Here is a 27,202-nt window from a genome sequence, read left to right as displayed (position 1 = left end):
ACAACAAGCTTGAATTCAATGCAACGCGAAGCCTCATTAAAGCAATGTCGCAGTCCCATCACCTTCGTGCCATCTGCAGCTCAATCCACGTGCGCTGAGTGAGCCTGCAACGATTTCCATGTGACTGCCAAGACCACGTCACCTAGCCCAGGGCTTTTTAAGCGACTTCCTCGAGCTTCAACTTCCAAACACGAACACCAACATCAACATCAACTGTCTGGCTTTTCAACCAGCTTACAACTCGCCGTCCACCAGCTCCAATACTCCATCACACCTCAGCAAGCTTCTCTTACCACCATGGCGAAACGCAAGTGCAAAGACAATCAGACCTCGCCTCCTTCCAAGTCGACACGCACCACTACCCGCACCACCGCCCACATGACCACCCGCACGACAGCCCGCACCACCGAGCCCGTGACGTCCGCACGCATCACTCGAAGCATGACGACAGAGGCCGCACGCAAAGCCGTCTTCAACACTGCCGAGCTCCTCGAGAACATTCTCGTTCACCTACCCCCTCGCCAGCTTTTCACAGTGCAGCGAGTCAGTCACCAGCTCAAGGCAGCTATTAAGGAGTCCACACAGATCCAGAAGAAGATGTTTCTGCGCCTGGGAGGAGAGCCCGAGGAGGAGTGGCTCGTAAGGGAAAGTCATGCAGGCTGGAGATTCATTCCCACGGACAGCAAGCACGCGACCGACGGAAGTCAGTCACGACGAACAGTTGCGAAAGCCAACCAAGCAATCTTCTCCGACTACAAAATGGAATTCAATCTTCAAGGGGGTGAATGCCTAAAATTCAACACCGCAACGCGCAAGTCCATGTTATCGCTCATCAAGGTGGGACACCATTCAGGGGCTCCTACTTACCTGTGCGACCCACCTTGCCTGAGCGCAAAACTGATTGTAGGCATTGAAATGCGCAAACATCACTTTTGTCACATCTTGATGGAAGTCACGAGCCAAGCTGGTCTGACATTGGGCGATCTGATCAAGGACGGCCGGCTCTCATCAGCGGAATTCCTCCCTAACGGTGACTTTACTGACAGGCCAGGACTCGAAAGAGGTCGGACTATTCAAGAATGTTTTGATCAGCTTGAGCGCAAAGTTGGCGCACCGGTCAAGGTCTCCGGCGCATCTGCAATGATCGATGGCTTCGTGATACCCTCGGAGGACCAGCGTCGTCGAGTCCTCAAGCGGAGATGAAGATGGAGCCGGAGTACACCCCAGGAGGAGAGCGATCTAATGGATTGACAGCGATCGATCGAGGAGCAAGTTGAAAAATTGGGCGAGGGGATTCCTTGATTTCAACTTCTGTGCCTAGCGTGAGCTGCTTCTACGAGCTCTTGGGCGGGCGTATTACACACAATATCGATCCAAAGGAATTCACTCATTGTCCCTCTCACCTCGTCCCAACAAGTCAGTCCACAATGTTCGGTCACTTCCCTCAATCGTTTCCGCATCTCTTCAACCTCGTCCGTCGTCGCGGCAGGGAACGTGATCCCATAGACGATCAACATCCAAAGCATCATCCGTGGATCCAGGTTGTCTTCGTGTGCATCCTTCATGCGGAACAGACACCGTCTCTGCTCAGCCTGGAGCCAACCCAGAGGCATCCTCATCTGGCCCCAGTATAAGAACGTGCTCGCACAAAACGACAGCATAGCGAGGCGAATGGCTTTGTCTGTCGAGTCTGGCGGCAGCGAAAGGCTCAGCAATCCATACATCACGGACGCCATTGTTTGAAGCAGCATTCGCTCTGGAATTGTCGTTTGATCGATGCCGGCTTTGTTAATTACGGCGCAGAAACGCGAGAGAACCATCCAGATCCTAGCTAGGCCATCGTTCCCGATCGAGGGATGCCTTCGAGTTGGTTCGTCTGATACTTCAAAATCCGGAAGTCGAAACGTCTCCTCACAAGAACCCCCAGGAAAAAGAATCGGCTCCTCCCCCGTCGCCAGCGCAATAGAAATATCACACCTCAACAAATCCACCAGCGATCTCGTCTTGTTCTCCCCAAAAGACTGCAAACCCCTCTCCCTCAAACTCATCATCCGTCCCAACCCCGCGATATGGTTCCTCGCACTCCCATACTGCCCCGTCGCCAAAGCGTGCATCCCCAGAATAATCACCGAATTGATGGTAATATCAGAAATCACACCCCGCCGCCTCTCCGCCTCCGCCAACCGCTCCCGCAAAATCCCCAACGCCCGTCCGTAATGCCGCAGACAACTCCTCCGCAGTTCTGTCGTGTTGTTGTGACGAACGACTTGATCCAAATACGTCTGCGTCCCGAAGACCATCACGTTCACGTACAGGGCGTCGCACGCCAGCCGACGCATGCACGTTGCCATCGTATCCGGGGCTTCGAAGGAAATGCAGCGCGCGAGGACGAACATATTCTCGTTGGTCGCGGAGCAGAAGCGGAGTGTGTCGTTCATGAGAGGCGGGTCGACTGGATCCGCGAAGTCGAGGAAGGAAAGGTCTGTGCCGACTCGGGGTGGGATCACCAACGATTGTTCTTCGGCAGGTTGATGGAAGTCCTCCGCCCGAAACACGGCTGTGCCTTGCATGGCAGGCTGTCGGGGATTTTGGGGCGCGCGCCCGCGGTTCTTGCCGAGCATTACATGCCGCCGGATGGCTTTGCGGGTGGTGGTGTCTTCGGCGGAGGGTTTGCGGCCTGTTTGGGGGATGAAGCGGATGGGGGCTGCATTGTTGTTGTGGCCCGACATTTGGTTGTGCAGTCCAAAGGTGGATGTTGACTGTTTTCCTCTTCGAGAAGACGGGAGGTGGGTTTCGATGTGGAGGTTTTGGGAAGGATGAGGCGTTTTATGGGGGAGTGTGATACGTCCGGTAGGCGGTGTCGCGCATGGCGGCTAAGAGGTGAGGTTGGCTTTACGGACGCAGGTTCAGCCGCAGCCTGGAGCTTGGGGTGGATCGACGGGGCCAAACTCCTTTGAGAGGGCGATTGATTAACTATTGCGGTATAGCGCATGCTTCAAAGCCTTGGGTGAACGAAGAGATGGCATGGTAATGGTGTACGGATGGGGAACGAAGCATATATGTAGTGTTCTTTTCCTGCTTGACTGTTGGGATTTGGCGTAACGATCATGAGCACATTTCCCTCGCCAGGGGTTCGAAAAGCCTCCCTCCTCGCACAGAGCCTTTCTTTCCAACGATCTTCTACAAGACTCAATTCTGCGAGAGACAAGCCGGCCTGCCAGCTGGCCTGAGCCTCTCATCGAAAGTCGCCATAATCACCGGTTCAAATGCAGGTCTTGGATTTGAGAGCGCGAAGCAACTGCTAGCATTGAACCTCTCACATCTCATTCTCGCCGTGCGGTCAGTCGAGAAGGGCGAGGCGGCGGCTGCGAAATTACGCCAATCTACTCCCAAGGCTACGATCGAAGTGTGGAAGCTGGATATGTGCAGCTATGTTTCTATCCAGGCTTTCGCGGAGAGAGTTGGTAAGGAGTTGACGAGATTGGACATTGCGTTGTTGAATGCCGGTCTGGTCAAGCCGTCGTTTGAATTGGTCAAAGAGACGGGGCATGAGGAGAGCATGCAAGTGGTACGTCGACCCCAAGTCGTGCGGTAGATGACTCGCTCATCTCGACCAGAACTACCTCTCCACAGTCCTCCTGGCCCTCCTTCTTCTACCCCATCTCCAAACGAAGCGCGCCCCAACCACCTCCCCAGGCAAACTAACAATCGTCAACTCTGGCCTTTCCCTAACCGGCAAACTCCCCCTCAACCCCAAGAACCCATCCCAGCCCATTCTAACATCCTTCGACGACGCCAAAACCTTCAGCAGCACAACCTGGTACAACACCTCCAAAACACTGATGCACCTCTTCCTGTGGAAACTGACCGAGTTCGTCTCCGCCGACGACGTGGTCGTCAATATCGTTGATCCGGGCTACGTCAAGGGGACAGAAAGTGTGAGCAATATGCCGAAGGTCACGGCGCTCGTGGCGAAGGGGTTTGCGGCGGTGACGGGGAGGAGCGTGGAGACGGGCGCGTCGACGTATGTGGATGCGGTGGCTGTGAAGGGGAGGGAGAGCCACGGGTGTTTTTTGACGAGTTGGCGGGTTCATCCGTGAGTAGTCCGTTGATTTCTGCGTTGAGGGTTTGCTGATGCTGGGAGTTTTAGGTTTGTGCCTTTTCTGTATACACCGGAGGGGAAGGAGTTGATGGAGAGGCTGTGGGAGGAGACTATGGCGGAATTGGCGTTTGCTGGTCCGAACGAGATTCTGTCGTCTCAGTCGAAGGGGTAGGGGGCATCCTTTGTTTCGTTTGCACATCCTCTAGCGTGGTCGAGATGAGCCTGCTAGAAGTGTCTACCAGGTACATGTAGGTAAATGCGTTGATTTAAATTGACGAGAAAGTCCCTGTGGTCTGCTCCTTCCTTGCCTGGATCGCGGGGTTGTGACTTCCGCGCATGTGAAGAGCGCTCTGACCCCAACCTTAAATCCACGTCACGCTTTCGCCTGCCACCTCACAACAATCAACATCAGCAATTCAAACAAACACCACGGACGCGCACTACGATCCTGGCCGACTTGAGACTTGTGCTTGATAACAAGTGTCGAGCAGCATTTCGCGACCAGTGGCTATGGCCGGACTGAAGCGAGCGCGACAAGACGCCGAAGAGTCGACAAAAGCAAAGGTGACTTACCTGGAGATGATGGCATACTGTAACATGCGCTGACATGATCTCGAAGAAGCAACCAAAGATCCACCCAAGAAGTTCCGTAACCACTCGAGGTGCCAAACGAAAGAGCGTGGCCGATGCTGTGTTTCTCACGACCGAACTGCTGGAGAACGTCCTTCGATTTCTGCCGATGAAAGACCTTCTGATCTCGCAACGAGTGGCGCGCAAGTGGCGCGCGGTCATCAGCGAGAGCAAAGAGCTACAGCAGGCTCTTTTCATGATACCGCGGGAGGCAGACACCGGCTGGGAAGTCATTATGGAGGCCGACAACGAAGAAGATGAGGAGGGAGGGAGCGCAATTTCGGCCATCAATTCCGTGAAACTGAGCCAAGTGGACACCGAAGTTGAGAATAAGTCCTATGTGAAGCATGGCGAGCTGAATCCGATGTTCTTCGAGCAGGATTCGGAGCTTCGAGACATTTGGCAGATATTTGAGGAAGGATGCACCATATTCGGCCTGAAGAAAGAGTATCATCGTCCCCGTGCTCAGAGGACCTGGATGAAACGACCGGAAGCCTCATGGCGCAAGATGCTGATCCTTCAACCACCCACTCGGGAGTTCTGGTACCACTTCGCATGCAAAAAGCTCAGCAGTCCACTGAGATGCGGCGACGAGATCTGGGACAAAGACATGACCGTAGCTGGCGTCATGGACAAAATCGAAGAGATCGAGCGGCTTGATGATGATGTGTTCTGCTTTGGAAGCCAGTTCATGTCCATCCACAATTCAGAATTGATCTGCCCAATCGAGGGCGACCAAGCTGAGATCGATCGGTGGACGCACAGACGGCGGACAATCGCATTGTGGAAGGAAGCAAGACTGGGGAGTATAGCTGGAAGCGAGATCGAAGAGTACGACGACCTCCTTGATAGTAGTGATGATGAAGAAGAGGAGGACGCCTGAGGGTGGAAGGAGCCGGAATGCAGTCCGGCATTCGAATCCATTCGCAGAGTTTGCTCGAAGGAAGCTGGCCAGGCCAAAGGCGTCCGAAGTCAACGATGTTTTGAGTGCTCACTTGCAGCAGTCCCCTTGCATGTTGTTAGTAGCTATATTGAAGTCTGAGCGAGTTAGAGAGTCTTCTGCTGGGATGGTCCTTTTTACAGCATTTCAACAAGACGCGTGTCGGTTCCGAGTGTGCGTTGACATCGAATGAAGTGTCGTCTCTGCCCCGCATCCATGCATCCAAACGCCTGATTGCTTCATGAACGGCCAAGACAACGAACCTCGTGGCCAGTTGGTGGCGGATCGCCAAAACAGCGGTAAGGTTTGGCGGAAAAGTTTGCTGATAACGTGACAGCTCGCCTCCATGGCGTGGCTGAAGGGCATTCGGAATGATGGGGAGGGGTGGAACAAAGCAGCCGCATGTGCTGGCCCCGAGTTGGAGAGTTGTGTGAAGACGGGGCGTAGTAGGTTCGGCTGGGGCGCAAGTGAGGACTGAGGGATATTTCTTGAAAAGCGCGCATCACGATGGGAGCAGAGCGCTGACGGACGAGGCAATTGTGATTGGGCCGGCTTAAGCAAGTGGGCTCGGGTGCATGGCTAGCGCGATCGTCGTCGAGGCTGGCTGGCAGCATTGGAGGCAAGCCAGTGACCCCAGCGCGGCGTCATGAGTAGGCAAGAATCCAGCAATCGTCAGGTACAAGACCACACTACCGCCGCTGCCCGCACGTCTGCTTGCCTCTGCTCTGCTCTGCGCTGCTACCCAGCTGGCCTCGGAACACGACCTGTTTCTCCTGTCTGCCGACTTGTTTCCTTGCTGTTTCTCGCCGCCGACGCCCTCGTGTACACGCAAAAAGTAAGCTCGCCCGCTGGACTCGACCATCTCTTATCAGAGACTTGCAGAAGTACATGCGGAGCCTCTGCGCACGGCGACGATGGCTTCCCAGGCGGTCTGGCATGCGGTGGTGACGGGGCGGAGGATAAAGAGACGGGATGCTGCCAAAATGCCTCATGCCGCAGTGTCTCACCGTTCACAGCCCCCCGCCCACCGCGTGCTTGCCTGCTGACGTTGCCATTGTTGCCGCACCACGTTGCTGCTGCCATTCATGGCCCTTGCGCTGCTCCAGTCACTGCAGCTGGTTAACCACCGCCAGAACACTAACGCCTACTGCAGTTCCTTGGACTTTTGACTCCCTCCGCCACCATATTCGCCCAGCATGTCTACCCCCAGCGTCCCTCCGCGTCCTCAGCGCACCCAAGCTGGCCACACGGCTGTCAAGAACGACACGCCCTCGATTCCACCTCGTCCCACCCGCAAGACCGACCCCTCACCCGATCGAGAGGCCTATGGGCGCTCGCCGCTGAATGGCCCGCCCGTGTCAATAAGCAGCAAACCGGTCCGCCCAGCGAGCGGCCGGAATAGTGAGGAGCTTCCTCGCCGCCCACCCAGCGTCTCGATACCAGACGTGGGCCATGAAGGAGAGGAGTATTCCAGCTTCGATTACCTCCCAGCCGAAGCTCATGGAGTGGATACCTCGAAATCAGAAGCTGCGGCCGATGAGCAGACCAAAAGTGTATCTGCAGACCTCCCGATGCACCAGCCTCGGGCCAGCGTGCCGCAATCCACCGCGAGGAGGCAGATTCAGACGGTCACGAGCACTGACTCCACCCAGGCTGCTGCCGCAGGTATTGGAAGGGCTCGGCCGGCTGACGATGTGCACAAAATGCCACCCCACGATGCTCGCACCGAGTCTCCTCTGAGTCGCGTGACCAGCAACACCGAGCCACGACGTGCTCCCTCAGCCGAGTTGGGCAATCCCCTTCGAACCAAGGCCAGCTTCAACCGTTCCACTCCCAGCTTGAACCCGCTTGAGCGGACGACATCTCGCCCCGGCAGCATTCACGGCGATGACCGTGAGCACGGTATTCCCGAGATTGGCGTCCAAGTCCCGCTACTGGCCATGGCTGGTGATGTTCAGGCGCCTACTCCACAGCCAGGCCAGACTCAGCACGCACCTGGCATTGGTTTCTTCAATGACGGCTCAGCCCGTAACCACCATCGTAAGAGGAGTTCGCGCCACGAGTTTGGGCCCCCGGATAGCTATGGTATCCGCCACGACCAGGATCACCAAGATCAGTTTGAGAGGGAGTGGGTACGAAAACACCCCCAAGAGGCTGCTCGAGAGGAGCTCCAAGCACACTTGCCAAAGCCAGAGACGGCCTTGAGCAGCGAGCAGCTGAACAGACTTGTTTCTGCTGGCTCCGTTGGTTAGTGGAATGAACTGATGTCGTGCGACTTATCACTGACTATCTACAGCTCAAGTCGCCACTCCTGGCACCCCAGATGAACATGAGGCCGAGGAGTACCTGTCCCGCATTTCGTCGGCAGCTCCATCTCCCGCCCTCGGAGATCGCAAGAAGCGCGCTTCAAGTGGCTCCCAGACCAAACCCGAGTCACCCCTGCGCAAGACCAGCTTCCCCTTCAACGACAAGAATCGTCTCCACCCAGACGACGCCCTCGAAGACGAGCCTTCTCCATTCACACGAGGTGGCAACAGCTATATCGAAGATGAACATGAACACGAGCACGCAGATGGTACTCCCATCCTGGCAGCCGATGAGCTCTTGAAGAGACCCAGTAGTGCTTTTATGCACGCGGCCGTGACACCCGACCCAGATAGCCACTACGACGAATACTACGACAGCGATACGGCTCGTCCCAGCCGTCGGGGTAGTGCTCAACCTCCAAGTCGCCCATCGAGTAGACCCAGCAGTGTCCACGGTACCATGCAAGGATACACTGGCGGTTCGCTGCACCGTTTCATATCCCACGAAGAGCAACATCATTCGGGTATAGGCACACCTCTCGAGGAGATTGAAGAGTATGAACCATTGTTTCCAGAGGATGAGGATAAGAACCAGACTAGCCCAAAGAAAGTGTTCAAGAAGAGGCCAGAGCTCGCACAGCACCACTTCCCCAGCCGCGACGTGTGGGAAGACACCCCCGATTCATTGCAATACTCGACCACCGTCTCAACGCCCGAAATCGAAAAGACTCAGCAGGTGCTAGACGCCGATCGAGCTGCTGCAAAGTCTGCATTCGAAACACCTGCCGAAGAAGCACAGCGTCGCCAGCAAAACGACAAGGAGAATGACATGACCTCGGACAACAAGACTTTCATAAAACCGCAGTTCAAGTCAGCCGTGGTTGACGATATGCATCGCCCTGGTGCACATCGTTTCCCAAGTTCAGATGTGTGGGAAGATTCACCTGACAGTGTGCGGTTGGTGACGACTGTCAGCGGTCCTCAGGTATGTACTATAATCCGTGTCTGTCAATGCGCACAACTGACTGCTTTTCTAGATGGACGATGCAAGAAGCCCTCCAGATGACCGGCCATCTACGTACGCTCTTCCAGGTAGCCAAGACGATGACGAAGCTCGTGCAACGACAGGCTTCAGTCAATCCATACGGCCGTCCATCCCGTCCCGGCCGCAGCGCGGTTCAAAGCTTGGAGAGGAAGTTAAGCCTTCAGAGATTGACGGGCAACGTGGTGCAGGGGCCAAGAGTCCGCCGAGTATACCAGAGAAGCCCAAGGTCCCTGCTCGTCCAGCTCGTCCCGCAAAGACGGCTGATGGCGTGGCTGCTGAAGATGCAATCGCCGCCGTCAAGGCGAAACCACCGGTGCCTGCGAGGCCTGGAGGTGAAAAGATTGCTGCCTTGAAAGCTGGTTTCATGAACGATCTCAACAACCGTCTCAAACTCGGTCCTCAGGGTCCACCTCCCAAGAAGGAGCCGGAAGCAGAGCCTGCGGAAGAGGAACAAAAAGCACCACTTGCTGATGCACGTAAGAGCCGTGCCAAAGGACCTGCAAGACGTAAGCCGGCGGCATCTCCTGTCCATGATAGGAAGTCGTCTGTGACTTTTGCAATGTCTCCATTGATCCACATGTGGTCGATTGATGAAGAGGATGAACTCAGAGTGCACGAGAGAGAGGTCGCAAAAGCTGCTGCAGCCGAGTCAAGAGAAGCTGAGAAGATACTCGCACAGAACGAAATACACAACACGGAATCAGCGGCACCCGCAGAAGATGTAGCTGTTGAGGACGTGGCCACGAAGATCAGCAACGCGGACCAGCCTGGCGAAGTGGCTCGTGAGCATCGCAGCTCCGAGTCGGAATTGAAGGCTGCTCTCGCCGAAGCTGGTGCAGCACCATCGTCATATGCCGAAGGTGATGTTCAAGACGACGCGCAGCAAACCAAGCTATCGACCAGCGAGATCTCCAAAGACGCGCCTGCCCAGACTGAAGACGACACGCAAGCTAGAGAAGAGTCCTCGACCGCCGCGCAGATCGCAGAGACCAAGACTGCAGACACCGCTGTACAGACTGGCGAGACCGACGTGACGACGACACTGCCATCCGGAGAACAAGAGAAGATGACGGCTTATCTTGGCGCCAAAGTGCCAGAGGAGGGTGATGTGATTATCAAAGATGGCAAAGACGTGCAATCATGATATTGTATTGTGTGAGCAGCGAGGCATTGCGTGGGCGGTGCCGTTCATGGCGATGAAAGCAGAATGATGGCCAGAAGCGTAGTCGAACGAACGCAGTTCGCTAGGATTCCCGAGCTGAATAGATCGTCCAAAACGTGCAATGGCTTGGCGTTGTCGTGGTATATCATTCTCTTTTCATTCATCTTATACATTCATCATCAACAGTGGGGAATGTTGATCTTCAAGAAGGCTGTGCAACGACGGTGTTGCCAATACTCCGGAGGGGTGAAAAGGCTGACCGACTTGTTTGGATATACGCCCTGTTCATCTCATCATGATGCTGCTTACAGAGACGGGATAGGATCATAGGCCTTGGCGCCAAGGTAGATGGAAAGGGTATTCTGTTCGGGGACTTAGCAGAAACGGGGTCAAGACACGAAGCTTGGCTGTGAGGGTCGTGGAAGGAAATGCAGTGTTGTTTTGGGAGAAAGCTTGGGATGGGGACTTGGAGGTTGCGTACGTGGTGCTTGCTTTTGGGACTTGGCTTGCGTTGTGTTGTAGACGGTATCGAGGGCAAAGATTCGGGGCCGAGGACGAGGAGGGATGTATTGACTGTTGGAGGGATGAGTTCAGTTGAGTTGGCCGAGCTGAATATTGTGTGGTGGTATGTACCGGTCTGAGCGATCAAGGTGCGTATTGACAAAGCAACAGGAATACATGATTCCTGCGACAACCTCAACTAGGGTTGAAGGTATCTCTCTACTCTCCCCTCTGCCCGGGTGGTTGGGTTCCTCGATCCTCCCTTCTCGATGCAAGGACGGACGGGCTGAATCATCAGATCAGATCTTGTTGATACTATTCCGGAGCTCGCGGTCGTTCACGAAAGTTTAAATTCGCTTCCTTTTCCCGTGCCCGTCTTCTATTTGCTTTCTGCTGACGATACACTGCGGCCTTGGCACGTTCACGCCTCTCTTGGCGTGTTCACTGCGGGCGCGGAGTCTTCTTTCCTTTCCAGCCTCATCTCCGTCCGCCCTGAGGCGTCCGTCCCGCTTGAAAAAGCAAAGAAGCGGTATGAAAGTAGCGAGCTTGGCGAACTGGCTTCACCTATGCAGATGAGCGACAGGCCTTGGCGAGGCCACCGCCCGTCTCTCTTGAATGCGAGCTTGGCGGGCGCAGTTACATATCAATCACTACTGCGCGGAGAGGTACGTTTCCGTCTGCTCTGCCCTCGTCTGGCTTTGCTGTTCTTGGCGTTAGCTCTCTTCTGCTGTCTGCTCGCTGTGCGTCTTGGCGGGCGCCATACCGCTGCCGCCGATGGCTTACTTCTTGTGCTCGCTGCTGGCTGTGTTCGCTTGGCGTTGATATGGCTTGGCGAACAGTGTCCAGGGACGAGGGAGGAAGGTGGTGGACGGCGCGGGCTGCGTGCGAGCGAGGCAGGTCCTCGTACTTAAGCTATGCAGCCCGGCTCGTTTCCAAGAGTTGGTAGTGTAAGTTGTGTGCCGTCTTTCTGTTTGCCACCACCACTTTACTGCTGCTCGCCACCACTATATGCAACTTTATTGTTTTGCTAGGTGCTTGTTTGTTGCCACACTTGCTTAGGGAGGACAAGGCTGGCTTAGTCGGGCTCTATGAAGTCCCTTTCGCTGGAGATGCTGAGGATGGCGGACTTTCTCCCCAATGCTTGTGTCTGTTCGGATGATCCAGCGAGTCCCGTGCGGGAGTTTGGAGATGAAGACCAAATAGAGCAGGACGATTCCATCCCAGCCAAGACCCAGAGACATCTTGCCTCTTTCCTCGCGGCTCATTCGAATCAAGAGGTGACGTCGGAGGATCTCCTCCCTCTCCTGATGAACTCTCCCTACATCAACCAAAAGCAAAAGATCCTCAACCGAACAATCCTCGACCCAACGCCCTCAACAGGTCTGCACTCCGTCTTCGCAGCCTGGATGGCCAGCCGCTTCGAGCGCAGACTCCAAGAACTCCCCGCAGAGGTCTTGTGCATGATCGAAAGCTACCTGGACCCGAGCGATCTCGTCTGTCTCGGACGGACGTGTCGAGCGCTCTTCCAAGCTGTCGATTACCAGATGGTCGATCTGAGGAATCTTTCGTTCGCGGAGGACTTGTGGCCGGTGTTGAGCGAGCATGGGTTGGATTTTGCGTTGACGAAGGTGCGTTTTCCTCAAAAGATTTCGTCCTTGGGGTTGGGAAAGTGCTAATTGTCAAGAGCAGGAACGACATAACATCTTGAAGAGACTCCACCGCGACCGGCTCGAAGTCCTAGAATCCCAAACCCGCAACAACACAGCCTGGCTGCCCTGCAGCTCGTGCATCAAAGCGCACCCGCGAAGATACTTCTCCCCCGCCGAGCGAGCGAAGTCCGTCCACACACGCAAATGTCTCGCTTCCACCGCCCCCATCCGTCTCTGCTCGCACTGGACTGAAGACTGGCAATCCCTCCGCCAGAGACGGGAAACCGCCGACTGCGAGCCCCGACCGCTGGATTTCTTGCGTGAGGATATGTGTGCGCATGTTGATCATGAGGCTCAGGGGGTCTCGAAGTCTTGTTTGAGGGATCTTGGTTCGGTGTTTAGTGTGGAACGCTCTATTACTGTCCTGCAGACAGAGGATAGGGATGAGATCGACGAGGACGCTGTGGAAGACGTTCTTAATAGCGACTCCTTTCGAGACATTCGCATTTGTCGACACGTTCGATTGGGCGACGAGGCGGTGCGCTCGAGTTTCAGACGCAGACCGCCGACTGGAGAGGGAGATTTACCAGACCTTATCATGGCCTCCGTGGGATACGTGCCGGAATTCGAACCTAGCAGCTGTACTGAGTGTGGACGGCATTGGCAGTTCAGTATCTCGGATAATCTTGGCTATCGGCAGGCGCCACGATATTCGCTGAGGTTGATTGTTGACGATCAAATCAGAGCTGTGAAGGATCCTTGGACGGAGGAGTATCTCAGGAAAGTGGAGGGAGGGATGGAACTGATGGAGTTGATGTACGAGTAGGATGTGTTGTGTTTGTGGTTGTATCATTACGCATTGAAGACATTAATCTATCGTGTATACTATTGGTCACATTCAACCTTCATATCGCCATTGTTAAGTATAATACAAGTAGCACGAGTGTCATTAGTGGACACTTGTGCGCCGCCCCGCTGCTTGTCGTTGCCGGCGAACTGCTCGGCGTCGTGCTAATTTGAGCGGGCGCTGATGTGATATCTCTAGATGATGAGGATGATAAGGATGAAGTCGTACTATCAGCCTTTGACGAGACTGCATCTACAGCAACAAGCCCTTGTGAGCCCATGGACACCATCTGTCCATCGATGGAGATTGCTGAGCCTCCAGGGGATAGTGTAGTGCCTTCGACGAGTGCGACATTGGTTGCGTCTGAAGGGAAGGATGCGGTGATTGTGCGGCTGCCGGCGATGATCGTGGTACCTGCTGGTGAGTCGTGTTGCTGTGATGGACTTGGATCGGTAGGTGGATCACTGGGCGAACTCGCTGGGGACTGGTTTGGTAATGTTACGCCTTCTTGACTTTGAAGGCCTGTACTTGCTGGCGGTTGATTCGCTGATTCTGGAGACGAAGGCACATTCTCCTGCTCGGCAGTGCCTGTAGGGAGAGCCACAGGCGGAGTCGGTGTAGGACTAGGTGAAGGATTTGAATACCCCGGCGGTGCTGTTGGCTTTGCTTCCAAAGACGCTTCCGTTAATGCTTGCGGTGGATCGAAGATAACATTTGCCTGTCTCGGGCTCCAGAACTTGCACTTCTTCCACTCAGGGACCATATCACGCAGCCTCGTAGGCACCGCTATCAGAGGATTGAAGTTGTCGAGGATGGTCTCGCACCAGTTCGGCTGGAGATATTGCGTGACATACTCCCCACCAGTATACGGCACACTGTAATCCAGACACTGATTCTGACACTCGTACGCACTTGCTGAGACCGGCGAGTTGAGGTCGGCGAAGTTGAGCTGTGTCCCTGGTCCGTACCCGGGTATCGATGTTTGGGTTTGATTCCACCATGTAGCGTAGCAGTTCGTGGAGATCTCTTGTGATTTGAACGCCATGATGGTGTTGGAGAAGGTAGGGCCTATTTGCGCGGCTGCGCCTCCAGGCCCAGTGAATGGCCGATACGCAGCGTAGAGTGTCTCGAATGATATGTAGACCGAGTCTGGGAAGAGGGTTGTCCCCAGCGTCGTGATGGGTTTCGGGGCGCTCGTAGGCGTGACGATCGTGCCATCGGGTCCGCAGAGGCCGCCTCCCGTTGTCGTGACGGGAAAGTAAAGCAGCTGCACAGGGCCGCCCTGGATCAAGCATGGGAACGTAGAATCTAGTGGATCGCCACACGCGCCATAAAGTCGAACCCGTGCGAAATCACGGTCTGAATAGTCGGTCAAGTTGGTGCCGTAGTATAACACGGCACAGTCGTCCTGATTGGGCCTACATTGTGGCTCGGGTATCACTGGAGATGTTGTCTTCACTATATTTGAGAAGACCTCTGTCAATGTCGTCACAAAGACAGTTGTGGATGGCGAATAGTGGGCTCTGGGTGTGCCGTCGCAGAGCTTGTACGTGCTGATATTACCCGCGGGATAGATGGTTGAGCTGGTGGTGAAGGTGGCCAGAGATGTCGAGTTGATGATGGTCGTCTTCCCCGAGATGCTTGATGCATACCACGAGGCGTACCAGGATGTATATACGTCCCAGCAGCTCTGTGCGTGGGTCACGTAGTCGGGATTGAAGTCGCCGGACCATGCTATGTTCGACTTTGGTACAGAGACAGTCCAGGGCGGTGGACCCGGGTCTGAAGTAGTGGCTACAGTTGATGTCGACATGGAGGCCGCTGGGGTGGGAGATCCAGAGAACGCTCGCCCAAGACCATGGAGGATGTAATTGCCTAGCCCGGGGGTTGGGGACTGTGAGGGCGTTAATGCATCGCCTAGAGCTGCGGTCAGCGGAATCCACAGGAAATGATAGAGCATCTGAGAGGTTTACCATTACTATTCTCGACAGCAAGACCAGTCCTTATGAGCAGACAACTCGCAAGTGCTTCCAGAAGGAGCTTAGGCATAGTAATTGTTTTCCAGCGCTCGATGACCTCATTCTCCGCCTATGTTCGGGGTCATAACAATCAAGGACGACCAATGCCAGTGAATGAGTGGTCGAGTCTTAGGCGACGGCTCTGGAGGATGGGCGACGATTGCGGCCTTGTGTCGAAGTATTGTTTCGCGCGTCGAGGAGAGCATGCGTCAAAGTTCTGAAGTCGGGATCCCGACGCCCGGTTGCTCGCAACGTCGCGCACTGCCTCATTCGATGCCACTAAAATCAGTCTTTGATGGTGGCCGCTTAGTGCACCAGAGATTTGTGTGTCAAATGCTCGCTTGCACGATGTGTCTTTTCTCCGTAGAACAGCAATGTTGTTGAAACAGAATGCTTTTCGAGCTGAAGGCTGGAGTCAAGATGCGGATGTATGTGGCGTTGAAATACGAGAAACAGTAGGTTTGAGTTTGACATAATGTCGAAAATACGAACAGCTTCTTCAAATTAGCTTTTTACGTCCACTGGTATCTCGTCTATAACAACCAATCAGAATGGGTGAAAATTCACCCTTTGTTTTCCTCCCATTTCATAAGCGACCGTTGCTCGTGCATTATGTTCCATCTCTTGTTGCACAATCTTCCATCCCACTCTCAGTCATCATCTAGTAGTTGGTGTCTGGGCCGGTTGGGCTGTACTTGTAGCCTGGGAACTGGTCGAAGAGACCAATCGACAAGTTGCCAAGCTGTGGGCAGCTAAGACCGCCAACAATTGGGCCGACGTACTTGTTGATGAGGTCGGTGACCGGGGCCAAGTCGTTGATGGCGTTGTCGAGGAAGTTGGGGATACCCTGCTGGAGGAGCTGGAAGGAGAAGCAGGCAAAGTTGTCGCCGGTGAAGAGGGTGCTGACATCGAGGATACCGCCGGAGATGTTGGCGACGTTCAGGCCGGTGAAGGTGTTGACCTTTCCGGTGTTGCCACCGAACTTGAGGGTGTCTGGGTAGGCGAGGTAGCCAATGGCGACGTCACCGACGACGTCCTGGGCCTCGTATGGGGCGTAAGATGGGCGGCGGTACTGTTTGGAGATATGTCAGCTACTGTCAGAACTATGATGCATATCGAAGCACTTACCCATCGCTCAGGCACGCGCTCCTGACCCTTGAGCCACGTGAAGTTGCCTGGCTCGCCAGCAACACCGAAGAAAGACTTGAAGTTGTATCCATCAAGGTATCCGGCTGGCTCCTCGGCGGTGTGGTTGCTCATGAGGTTGATGACGAAGTTGTATCTGCACAAAATGTTAGCATACGCGGGCAATGTTGGAGTAGTGTAACATACGCAGCTGGCACGACAACGACGGTAGAGAAGACACCGGTGAAGTAGTATGGGTTGTTGGCGATGGACTCGTCCTGAGCCTCTTCGAACTTGGCCCGGAACTTGTCGAGGGTGTAACGGTCAGATCCATCCTTGACAGCAATGTCGTAGACCTGCTCGAAGCGGGTGACGTTGAGAGAGTGAGCATCACCGTTGTTGATGTAGGCATCGCCACGGCCGATGGAGGAGTCACCCTCGTAGTTGTTGTGGGAGTACGAGAGACCTTGGCCAGTGCCGAGCAGAGCACCGGTCAGCTCGTCAGTTGGCAGGGGACCGCCGATGGACCAGACGCCCTCGACAATGTTGCCGTCGATCGCAACAGCATAAGCGGCAAGGACAGCAGAGATTCCTGGGCCCAGGTTGTACAGAGCGCCAAGACCAGAGACGGTCTCCTCGATGGAGGCAATACCACTGCGTGGGAGGTAGCCGTGGTTGGCGGCGGCATTGAGACCAGGGCATGGGCCACGGATGTCACCTGGACCAGGAGCGATGTACTGGTGCTCGCCACTGACCGAGACGAGCTGGTCTGTAGTGATGATGGATCAGCATTGATGTTTGGGGCATGTGGAAAGAGCCGCATACCTTCGCCGTCGAATGTTGGGCACACACGAGTACCGCAGTTGCTCTCCGACCTGGAGATGCCGAGTGCGTCTTGCTGGCGGGCCTCAAGGCTGCGACGCTCCACGTTGCTGAGAACAGAGCGGATGTTCATCTGAACATCACGGCTGTTCTTCATCGATGGGAACGCGACCGCGCCAAGCGCAGAGGCGAGGATGAGGGTGGTCTTCATTGTGATTGATTTCAGAATTGACTGGGTAGCGAAGAGTTGAAGAAGATGCTGAGTGAAGGAGGACAACCCTGCTGGGAGAAAAGAAGGCTCTACTTATACTTGCTCTGCCTCATCTTCTGCTCTCCGAGATTTTCCACCCATCGAGATGGTCCACTACAACAAGTCTTGCATTGGCATGAGATCGACATCATGCTGACCATTTCCGTCGCTCTACGTCGCAGTCTATCCACTCCAAGCTCCCAGGGTTTTCGCGCGATGAACATGTGAAGGGCACTGCTGTCCTAGGCTGCATGAGAAGTTCGCGCCAATGTAGCGCACTACCGTCGAAATGCGTTGTCTGCTCTCAGATCGACGAAGCCACAAGGCGCTTCTCCGTTCACTTCCAGGCAATGATCTTCACTTAGGCAGTGGAAGCAACGCAACGACGCAACAATAGCTTGGATGTTGTCGACGCTGAAGCCTCTTGCGTTATCGTTGGGACACTGGCCTTCACACGTTTACCGCCTTTACCGTGCACATGAAGTTCGCGCGGTGAGACCTGCAGCAGAAGCAAAAGCTTGCTCAAGAAACGACCGATATTGACGCCAGGGCTCGATTGATGAAGCGCATACTCGCAGGACGTCCGCAGTCTTCCAGGCCATCAAGACAGCGCAATCTCGCTTCGAAAGCAAGATCTTCCACAACATCGTGTACTGTATTATTATTGCCAGACTTCAATGAAATCGACCAGTGTCCGCCAGAGCGTCGTTCCCGGCTTCATCAAAGCAGTGGCGACGCCACGAAAGAACGTTCTGTCCGAGGCTGTTGAAGCGATCCACAGACGCCTAGAGTGAGAGAGTAAGCAACAATTGCGGATCCGTTGAAGGGAGTCCCGACCAATAGTGACCTTGACATTACCAGGCCTGCGGTAAGCATAACGCAGAAGCTTCGCCGGTAGTCGTACCTACAGACTAGTAGCTTGACGCCTCTGACAAGATTCTGCATGGACTCACTAGAGGCTTGTGACGCCCAAGCTTAATTTAACTTCTCTCATCCTCATGTCGTGCTCGAAGCTGCATATGACTCTATCACCAATGGCTTCAGTCTGTCGAAAGGATGGAAGAACGACATCTGCCGAGGAGATCTGCACCATGGTGCGTCCAGCTCTGCGTGAATACGCAACATCGTCGCCCGACTAGGTCGGTGTGAGGTCCAAAAGAGGCAACCGGGTCGAGGCCGCGATCTTGCAGCACCATCCTGATCTCTAGGAGCAGATGCGATCGCACTGCTTGATTGTTCGGTGGAGTCGGGCAGCTGCATGGCCAAGGAATGTTCCGTTCGCAGCAACGTGATGGTTTGCACGCCGCTTGAGTGAACGCTCACTTGCTTTTCTCAATAATGCAATATTCATGGCGATGGCGAATCGGTTCTCCCACCAACGTGAGTGGATGCCATCTGATGTACTCTCTGGGCGATCGACATTCGTACACGGTCGTCTTCGAAGGTGGACAACTACGCCGGCGTCCGGGTGATGTTGTGGGCTGTTGTTGATTTGAAAAAGTATCGTTGAGAGTCGAGGAGGTACGGTGGATACCACACATAGCATGTTGCAGCATGTTCGCAGAGCTTAATGGATGACGCCATCTTAGTCCTCAACGTCGTCTTTCGACAGAGCGAATGTGCATGTCGGAACGGTCGGCCGCAAGCCTTTTCCTCAGGCCGGAACATCGCTCGTCTTCTAGAGATGGGAAAACCTGCCGCCGTCGGAGCGTTCGTCGAAGGTTGGCAGCCTTTTCGTACCCTGACCGTCGCACACTTGCAAGTCGCGAATTATGTCGTGCTTTGGGTGGAACTGCGTGAATCTGGCTGTACCGAGGGTGGGGAAGTATTGCGTCTCTCTCTTCATCCATGGTCCCAAGTTCTGTGGCCGCTCAAGACTCCAGACTTCGATGTTGTGCAGTTGTTGGGTCGATGGAGTGCTGGTTGTGCTCGAGGTGTCGTCGGAAGTAGGCAGAGATCGCCCGGAACGGACCGCAGGCCGTTCTCAGGGGTAACATTTCAACACCCTCCATCAAAATTTGATTGAAGCTGACACTGCCGACTTCGATTCCAAGCACGACGGAAGTCCGACGACATTTCGCACGACCCATCGACTTGATCAAAACATCGCCTTGCTCATAATAATATACATACTAGCAACGATCTGGACATGATACCTTCTGCCTTCACTGAATGTCATTTCATGACACGGCGTCCTACAAGACACTCACCGACACCAATGCTCTTCTTCTCGACCAGTCCGAGTCTGGCCACGCATCCACTTGCTGCTCGAACCATGTTCCAATCGTAGGGACTGCTATCTGTTCTCATTCGTCCCAGCAAAGGCCTGCCACCTCGTAGCACCGCTCCGCCTTACGGTCACCCACCACCTGGCAGCATCGAAGCTGCTCAGAAACACATCACACAGGCTCGATGGTCGATTCGAGATGGCGAACCATGGACGAATAACAAAGAGCAATTCCACCGGAGGAATCCGCCCTCAAAGCACCTAGCATTGCATCGTACGAGGCGACTGTCGACAAATGCCATCTCAATGCAAGAACTCGAACGCTTCCACGGCTAAGCCGAGAGCTCAACACTGAATGCCGAAGGATTCGATCGATTTTGCAACACATGCGCCCATTGTCCAATTCCACGATCTAATCTAATCTGATCAAGGCAAAAGATCGTAGCCGTGTGGCAAGCTGGCTCTTGCTGATGGACCGTAGGCTCTTGGCGAGTTCACTTTGTTGGGTAAGTGGTAGCATCGATGTCGGAGGGAGTCGTCTCTAGAGCGGCTTCATACCGCTCTAGCTGGCTATATGGCAGGCCCGTCGGATCTTTCGTGTCTCTTTATCTGATCTTTCCTGCTCTCCTCTCACACAAGCTCACTCAACACCACTATGGACGGCGTTGCAAGCGGTAGCGATGCTGTGCCTTCGACCTCTACCGGAAGACGATCGATCCAAGCCTCACGAGACGGAGACGATGCAAAGGCAGCCGACCTTGGTGTCTACGAGCTCTCTAGGGGAGAAGACGACCACGAGCGCGACGTCGCAGTGGCCAGAAGAGGCGTGGACCGTGTTGAGGCCATCACACAATCTTGGTCCAAGACGTGTTTGATCATTGCCTATGTAACGTATGCGAAAGCTCCCCATACAAGACTGAGCGTGTTCTAATGCAGCAGATTCCAGCTTCTGGAGCCTCTACCTCCTTTTCGCGTTCGAGAGGTCGTTCTACAGTAACATCGGACCGTACATCACAAGCATGTTCGAGGAGCACTCCCTGCTGCCCACTGTCGATCTGGTCGCGAACATCATGAGCGGCGCGAGCTATCTTCCCATGGCCAAGGCGCTCAACATGTACGGTCGTGCAGAGGGGCTTGTGTTCATGGCTGCCGTCAGCATCATTGTCTTGATACTGACAGCCGCCTGTACAAACATTGAAACATATTGCGCTGGAGTGGTAGGCTACAATCGAACGTGCGCTCTCAGAACGGTCCATATTCTGACTACTTTTCCAGGTCTTCACCACAATCGGCTTCAGCGGTACAATCTACGCCGTGGACGTCATGACTGCAGACACTTCGATGCTGAAAAGCCGTGCCCTGGCCTACGCCTTCACTGCTTCGCCATACATCATCACAGCCTTCGGTGGACCATCTTCTGCCCAGTCTCTCCTGAAGCCAAGACAAAACTGGAGATGGGGCTTCGGTGCGCTCACTATCGTCACCCCTGCAGTCGTCGCAGTTCTTTTCAGCGTCCTGTTTGTCCACAACCGAAAGATCAAGCAGAACGAACCACCGCGCGTTGAGACTTCGGAAAAGCGAAACTTCTTTCAAAAGATTTGGCATTTTCTTATTGAATTCGACGGTACGAGCAACTGCAATAATGGGCTAAGACACATAGACTGACCAACTCGTATGACCAGCCCTCGGTATCTTCATCCTGGCTGCCGGCGAAGTCCTTTTCCTGCTCCCCTTCTCACTCGCTGAGAGCTCCGGCAAGCAATGGGCTTCAGCACACATAATAGTCATGCTAGTGGTCGGTTTCTTGTTGCTGCTCGCGTTCCCTGTCGTGGAAAGACACGCGCCGGTGCCGTTTGCTCCGTGGAAACTCTTAGCGTCAGGGACGCTCTTGATGGTGTGCGTACTCAATGCCGTCTTCTCCATCGCAGATGATACGTGGAGTGCGTACTTCACTTCCTATCTCCAAGTTGTGTATGGACTCAGCGTTTCCCATGCTGGCTGGGTCAATGGAACTTCTGGTGTCATTCGTGGTGTCTGGCAGATCGTTGTCGGTATTGCCATTCGGTACACGGTGAGTCTCGACTACGGCCACTTGGTTTCGCAACTCTTACTCTAACATCATCATTGTAGGGCCGCTACAAATGGGTCCTCCTCATCTTCATCCCCATCTACGCCCTTTTCATGGGCCTCTTAATCTACTTCCGCCGCCCAGAAACCAACACCGGCCTCATCGTCATGTCCCAAATCTTCCTAGGGATCGCAAGCAGCTCCATCATCCTCTGCGTCGAGGTTGGTGTTGTCGCGACAGTCGAGCACGTCGACGTGGCCGTTGCTATTGCCCTGCTCGGACTCTCGGGGTACATTGGCGGTGCGATTGGAAATGCCATCTCCGGGGCTATCTGGACGAATACGCTCCCTCAACAGCTTGCAAAGAGATTACCGGACTCGGCCAAGGATCAGGCGGATAAGATTTATGGTAGTATCAAGGAACAGTTGAGCTACCCGATAGGTTCCCCTGTTCGTGATGCTATCATTGGTGCTTATGCTACTGCACAGACGAGGATGTTGATCGCGGGGATCGTGGCGACGGGGATTATGTTGATCTTGACGCTGTTCTTGAAGAATGTTAGGTTGAATGAGAACAGGCAGGTCAAGGGTACGGTGCTATAGAGCAGCTCAAGGGGCACAACGGTTGAAAGATTTGGAAGAGTTGAAGAAGGATGGAGGTTGACGGCTTGTATGTAGCGTTGCTTGGTACGGACTTCAAATTCGCTTCGATGCTACGCCCAGAGGATGCAGCCACAGCTAAGTACGACTACGTAGGAGAATATGAACAGCTGATATGTGGCTCGATCCGCTTTCACGCTCCGCATCGTCAGGCTGCGAACAACAGTCGTCCAACAAATCACCGCCACGAACGAGTCACACAGGACAATCCGCCATATCTCCGCCCCAACAAGACTGAACAGGAAAACATGCACCATCACCGGCATGAAGCCCATGATCACCGCAAACCAAATCCTCACCGGCCACTCTCCCAACATGAGCGCCAGTGTCCTCCTACCAGCGGCATCATCCCCTTTCATATCCCTCACATCCTCAAAGATGAGTGGAGGCGGGTACGCCACAGTCATGAAAGTAATCCACTGCCGTCCAACAGCATCAATAGGAGCAACAAGCTGCCAAGCCTGTGACAGTTGTGCCGCGATCCCCATCGACATGCACAGTGTCTTGCACCAGAAGTATTGTCGAGGCGGACATGAGATGTTGATGACTATGGTTGATGTCTGCCATAGTAACACCCATTCGAGGACGCCAAACCTCCATCCCGTGGCGGTGTACAACCCCATCGCCACCCAGAAGCGATGCATGGCGCCTGAAGGTGTCATGAGACCTCAGGGTATGGGTCTGTAGGGTTTGTTGATCTTGTCTTCTTTAGTCCCCTTGGCTTGGTTGACGGCGTCGAAGATGTAGGTGTACAGAATGCAGAGGAGAGTCGCTCTTGCGAGGTCGGTGAGCGTGTGCCATGTTGAGAGGTTGCTGCGGAGGGAGACGGCTGTGACGAGGACCAGACCGGGGGTGAAGGAGGCGAGGATGTTGTCTGCGAGCATGCGACGGGTGATGTCCAATTCGCGGGTGAGGATGCGTTGGATGGGTTTGAGTGATTTTGGCCATGTTGTTGGTTTTGGTCTTCTCCGACTCTTTCGAGGAAATGGTTGTGTCAACGGTCGATTAACAGCCATACTCGATCGTTCAAGATAAAGAGATGAGAAGGATGAGGAGGGAATCCAGACGAAGGGAACATCGTGCATATCTGCTATGCACACATCCTTGCCCTCGACTCGGGCGCCGCCGGATCGAAGCAGTCTCCTATATCCGAACGAGCGGTGTCTCATGTTCGCACGTATGTTATTGGTATATCTCTTGTTCTCTTACTCGATTTGGTAAGGTGGCAGCGTTCACAAGCCAGCCACATGGCTCGCGTAGTCTTACTAAAGTACCATTTTAGGGAGCTTGATGTGCCAGGAGCTGTGTATCAGGGCGATGTACCTACTCACCTATTACGAAGCCTTGGGGGCCAGTAAATGTTCGCGCAGTATAGATATCGAAGCCGAGCGCATGGTATGTTAATCCCTTGCTAATTAAGAGACCAAACATGCTTGCTTACGCACTTGTTCTGTTTCTCGCTGCTCTGGCGTTGAACGTGAAGAGCTCTCCAAAGCGCCCAAGACCTACCAACATTCAACCAGCCTAGATGGTTCGAACCGGAGTTCATCGGGAAGCTGATATCATCGAGAAAGCCAGGCGAGCCAACGAAGGGAAGCCGTTCAAGATCTTCCATTATGCCGGTGAAGTGACGGTGCTGCCGTCGGAGTATGCAGACTTGGTCGCTTTTGATAAACGGCTGTCGCTGGGCGCATACCTCAAGAAGGTGTGTTTATCACTATAGCTGATAGCGGTAGAGCCAGAAATGACAGGATGTAGGACTTCCATACGCACCTCTCTGGCCTGAATCCGATTGCTGCTCTTCACGATGAGCAGATGCTTCTGCACAAAATTGTCAGACGTTTCTCGAAGAACCTGGCGCGAGACGACTTTCGGAGACTGCTCGTTTCTCAGGCCGTGCAGAACACCAACAGATTGTTGGGTCATACACAAGGTCGTGAACACAGATCCCATTGGGAAGACCACGCCTGCTGACAGAGAAATAGGATGGTCTGAGATTTGCATCTACGATTTCGTTCTCGACTCGGTAGCTCGCCTTGATGTCCGTGCTCTTTGGGGCGAGACGCTGTCAAACAACGAGGAATGGATCGCACTGGCCAAGACGTACATGCCGAGCGCTGTTGCAGCAGCGATACAACTTAGTATTGCACCAAAACCTATGTACTATCTTGTGCGCTTGTTAGCGCCCGACTTCAGGAGAGTCCTTAGATTGGCGAGACAAGCAGAGGATATAATCGTGCCGATTGTGGAAGAGCGTCGCAAATCAAAAGCCCAAGCTATTGCAGATGGCCTGCTTCCATCATTGTTCGACGATGCTTTCGAATGGGCGGAGAAAGAGTCTATGGGCTCTGAATACGATATTGCAGGCACCCAGCTGGCCCTCCTAATATCCGCAGTGCACACTTCTGCAGATCTAATCACGCAAGCACTGATCCTGCTCGCACAACGACAGGATGCGGTTTGCCAATTGCGTGAAGAGATCGAGAGGGTGCTGGTAGCAGAGGGTCTCGCTAGAGGAGCATTCCAGAAGATGAATTTGTTGGACAGCACCATCAAAGAGACTTTGCGGATTAAGCCTGCCGGAAACTGTAAGCCTTACTCGATGGACTTGTCGTAGGCGGGATGTTGCTGATGCAAGCTTCCAGTCTCGGTGCAGAGAAATAGCTCGAGTGACGTTCAGATCACTCCTGAGCTGAAGATATTGAAGGGCCAGAGTATGGTGGTCGATACCTCCAGGCGACTCGATGCTACAGTATTTCAGGACCCAGATATCTTCCAGCCAGATCGATTCCTTCGGTTGCGGCAAGACCCTAGATGGGGAGCAAAAGCGTTGTTGGTATCGACGAGTTCAGAGCACCTCGCTTTCGGGCATGGAAATCAAGTATGTCCTGGTCGCTTCTTCGTCGACTTGAAGGTCAAGATATTGCTCTGCCATTTGCTCCTATCCTTCGACTGGAAGTTGGCGCCAGGAACGAACACTGAGCCGAGCGCGATGGGTCCGTTGCTCATTGCGAATCAGAAGACGAGAATTCTGTCCAAGCGGCGTGAGGATGCGTTCGAGATGATGAAGCTGTGATACATATAGTTGTAGGAGAAAAAGAAGAAGGTGAAGTCAGCTTGAGTTCCGCCCGTCCAAAGTTTCATGTGAGGCTTGGCGCGCCAGCTCCCCACTCGCTCGACGTCACCCAAGCTCAACATCTCGTGTCGTCCCAAACAAACACCATGCGGCCGCAGCAACGGCGGCATCATGGCCTCCAAATCGAGATATCGCGATGCTGACGATGACCGGCGCGGTCTGATACCCGCCCTTCTGTCCACAATCAAAGTATGCGAAGCTCCCTGACATGGAAGCAACTTCACCTCGTCTAACGCGCGCAGTCAATCCTCCTCAAACCCATCTCGCCCTTCATCTCGCGCCCCGCCCTCCGCGCCTACTTGACCACGATCCTTACCCTCGCCACCGCCTTCATCCTCCTGCTCTACGCCATCGCCGCCTACGTCCTCTTCTACTGGTCCTACATCCCTCGCATCGGCTTCGAGCGCACCATCCACCTCCAATTCGACAGCGTCTTCACCCTACATACTCCCCACCGCACGTCGAACCCCTACCCCTACGGCACAGCGACTCTCGCACCGGATGTGGTGAGTGCACAAGGATATGATGTGTGGATTGAATTGGACATGCCGCGCACGCGGGAGAATGAAGATGCGGGCAATTTCATGGTCGAGGTGAATCTTTACGCTCAGTCGGACAGAGGAGAAGGCACGCCGACGAGCGGGAATATCATCGCACCTCTGAGAGCAGATATTTCTGCGACGTCAGGCTCTATGGACCCGAATTTGATACTGGCGACGTCTCGCCGACCTGCTATCCTGCCATACAGGTCGCCTTACGTGGACCTCATCCACAAGCTCACCGAACTCCCCTGGTACATACTAGGCTTCCGCTCTGAAGAGAACACCCTCAAGCTCCCCATCTTCGAAAGCATCTCCTTCGCCAAAGGCCCCAAAGCCGTCCCCAGCACTCTCCACCTCGAACTCCAAGCATCCTCGCGTATGCAAATCTACAGAGCACGAACGCGGTTCCACGCGAGGTTCCGTGGTCTACGCTGGATAATGTACAACTGGCGCATCTTATCTGCCATTTTCTTCATCAGTGCCTTCTGGATCACAGAGATGGTCTTTGCTGGCTTGGCGTGGGTGGCCTTGGCTTTCTACTTCCGGGAGGTGAGGGAGCGGGATCCAGACGTCAAGGCCGAGGAGGTACATGAAGTGGCAGAGAATGTCAAGCGGGAGAACTACGACGACGACGAGATGAAATTGTCGGATACGGAAAGGCAATTTCCTACGTTCAGCGGACAGCCGCCTCTGAAGTATGAAAGCCCTTCATCACCTCGGTTGAAGACGGAACCTGGACTGGAGGAGGGAGGCGCGATGATCATCCCTGAAGCTGTGGCCAAAGCTGCTGAAGCAGACGACGAAGAAGATGTCGACTTCTTCGATTCCGGCATTGGCACGAGTTTGGATTCCGCGGGACCTGGTCGAAGGGACAGCATGCGCAGACGGCGAGGCCGCATAGGGAGCAGCAGCCGCAGAGATGACGACGAGAGGCTGTGATGTGTGCATTTGAGTTTTCCTTGTAGAAAGATACCCCGAAGTCTTGTCTTCAGTCAAGCTCTCGCATATGTAGTATATACTTGTGCTGTATTCTACCCTTTTCTGTCTGTCAGTTGCTCGTATCATACTGTTTCTCGTCGAAAGATCAACATCAGAAAAGCGAAAGTCTATCCAAGAAGGAACCGACAGTCCCCACGCTCGCAATGTGAAAAGCCATGCTCAAGAACGCTCACA

The 27,202-nt window shown here is 54.3% G+C and overlaps 12 protein-coding genes across 12 annotated transcripts; 7 read left to right on the top strand and 5 right to left on the bottom strand.

The window, feature by feature from the left end:
* Positions 1-297: 297 nt before the first annotated feature.
* Positions 298-1,203, top strand: M409DRAFT_22605 (uncharacterized protein; the record flags this gene model as incomplete). The annotated part of the gene is made up of 1 exon (XM_033806411.1): positions 298-1,203. One exon carries the CDS (start codon positions 298-300, stop codon positions 1,201-1,203), a length of 906 nt encoding a protein of 301 aa, XP_033668065.1.
* A 101-nt stretch (positions 1,204-1,304) lies between these two features.
* Positions 1,305-2,729, bottom strand: M409DRAFT_22604 (uncharacterized protein; the record flags this gene model as incomplete). The annotated part of the gene is made up of 1 exon (XM_033806410.1): positions 1,305-2,729. One exon carries the CDS (start codon positions 2,727-2,729, stop codon positions 1,305-1,307), a length of 1,425 nt encoding a protein of 474 aa, XP_033668064.1.
* Positions 2,730-3,107: 378 nt separating this feature from the next.
* On the top strand, positions 3,108-4,274 carry M409DRAFT_22603 (uncharacterized protein; the record flags this gene model as incomplete). The annotated part of the gene is made up of 4 exons (XM_033806409.1): positions 3,108-3,131; positions 3,188-3,568; positions 3,618-4,096; positions 4,151-4,274. The coding sequence occupies 4 exons, from the start codon at positions 3,108-3,110 to the stop codon at positions 4,272-4,274; spliced, it is 1,008 nt and encodes a 335-aa protein (XP_033668063.1).
* A 435-nt stretch (positions 4,275-4,709) lies between these two features.
* On the top strand, positions 4,710-5,615 carry M409DRAFT_54364 (uncharacterized protein; the record flags this gene model as incomplete). The annotated part of the gene is made up of 1 exon (XM_033812689.1): positions 4,710-5,615. One exon carries the CDS (start codon positions 4,710-4,712, stop codon positions 5,613-5,615), a length of 906 nt encoding a protein of 301 aa, XP_033668062.1.
* A 1,253-nt stretch (positions 5,616-6,868) lies between these two features.
* Positions 6,869-10,167, top strand: M409DRAFT_66211 (uncharacterized protein; the record flags this gene model as incomplete). Its single annotated transcript, XM_033816838.1, has 3 exons — positions 6,869-7,919; positions 7,969-8,963; positions 9,016-10,167. The coding sequence occupies 3 exons, from the start codon at positions 6,869-6,871 to the stop codon at positions 10,165-10,167; spliced, it is 3,198 nt and encodes a 1,065-aa protein (XP_033668061.1).
* Positions 10,168-12,059: 1,892 nt separating this feature from the next.
* M409DRAFT_54362 (uncharacterized protein) lies at positions 12,060-15,231 on the bottom strand (the record flags this gene model as incomplete). The annotated part of the gene is made up of 5 exons (XM_033812688.1): positions 12,060-12,358; positions 12,438-12,796; positions 12,923-13,093; positions 13,296-15,099; positions 15,156-15,231. The coding sequence occupies 5 exons, from the start codon at positions 15,229-15,231 to the stop codon at positions 12,060-12,062; spliced, it is 2,709 nt and encodes a 902-aa protein (XP_033668060.1).
* A 630-nt stretch (positions 15,232-15,861) lies between these two features.
* On the bottom strand, positions 15,862-17,358 carry M409DRAFT_54361 (uncharacterized protein; the record flags this gene model as incomplete). The annotated part of the gene is made up of 4 exons (XM_033812687.1): positions 15,862-16,272; positions 16,329-16,482; positions 16,533-17,094; positions 17,151-17,358. 4 exons carry the CDS (start codon positions 17,356-17,358, stop codon positions 15,862-15,864), a joined length of 1,335 nt encoding a protein of 444 aa, XP_033668059.1.
* Positions 17,359-20,279: 2,921 nt separating this feature from the next.
* Positions 20,280-22,294, top strand: M409DRAFT_66213 (uncharacterized protein; the record flags this gene model as incomplete). Its single annotated transcript, XM_033816839.1, has 5 exons — positions 20,280-20,515; positions 20,571-20,841; positions 20,900-21,248; positions 21,307-21,695; positions 21,755-22,294. The coding sequence occupies 5 exons, from the start codon at positions 20,280-20,282 to the stop codon at positions 22,292-22,294; spliced, it is 1,785 nt and encodes a 594-aa protein (XP_033668058.1).
* Positions 22,295-22,404: 110 nt separating this feature from the next.
* On the bottom strand, positions 22,405-22,995 carry M409DRAFT_22596 (uncharacterized protein; the record flags this gene model as incomplete). The annotated part of the gene is made up of 1 exon (XM_033806408.1): positions 22,405-22,995. The coding sequence occupies one exon, from the start codon at positions 22,993-22,995 to the stop codon at positions 22,405-22,407; it is 591 nt and encodes a 196-aa protein (XP_033668057.1).
* Positions 22,996-23,019: 24 nt separating this feature from the next.
* Positions 23,020-23,436, bottom strand: M409DRAFT_54359 (uncharacterized protein; the record flags this gene model as incomplete). Its single annotated transcript, XM_033812686.1, has 1 exon — positions 23,020-23,436. One exon carries the CDS (start codon positions 23,434-23,436, stop codon positions 23,020-23,022), a length of 417 nt encoding a protein of 138 aa, XP_033668056.1.
* Positions 23,437-23,879: 443 nt separating this feature from the next.
* On the top strand, positions 23,880-25,427 carry M409DRAFT_66208 (uncharacterized protein; the record flags this gene model as incomplete). Its single annotated transcript, XM_033816837.1, has 4 exons — positions 23,880-24,056; positions 24,110-24,284; positions 24,337-24,939; positions 24,997-25,427. 4 exons carry the CDS (start codon positions 23,880-23,882, stop codon positions 25,425-25,427), a joined length of 1,386 nt encoding a protein of 461 aa, XP_033668055.1.
* A 171-nt stretch (positions 25,428-25,598) lies between these two features.
* M409DRAFT_22593 (uncharacterized protein) lies at positions 25,599-26,968 on the top strand (the record flags this gene model as incomplete). The annotated part of the gene is made up of 2 exons (XM_033806407.1): positions 25,599-25,676; positions 25,730-26,968. The coding sequence occupies 2 exons, from the start codon at positions 25,599-25,601 to the stop codon at positions 26,966-26,968; spliced, it is 1,317 nt and encodes a 438-aa protein (XP_033668054.1).
* Between the last annotated feature and the right edge of the window lie 234 nt (positions 26,969-27,202).

This window comes from Zasmidium cellare, assembly GCF_010093935.1.
Source record: "Zasmidium cellare ATCC 36951 unplaced genomic scaffold M409scaffold_16, whole genome shotgun sequence".
Taxonomy (NCBI): Eukaryota; Fungi; Ascomycota; class Dothideomycetes; order Mycosphaerellales; family Mycosphaerellaceae; genus Zasmidium; species Zasmidium cellare.
This window is presented reverse-complemented; position numbering and strand designations above follow the sequence as displayed.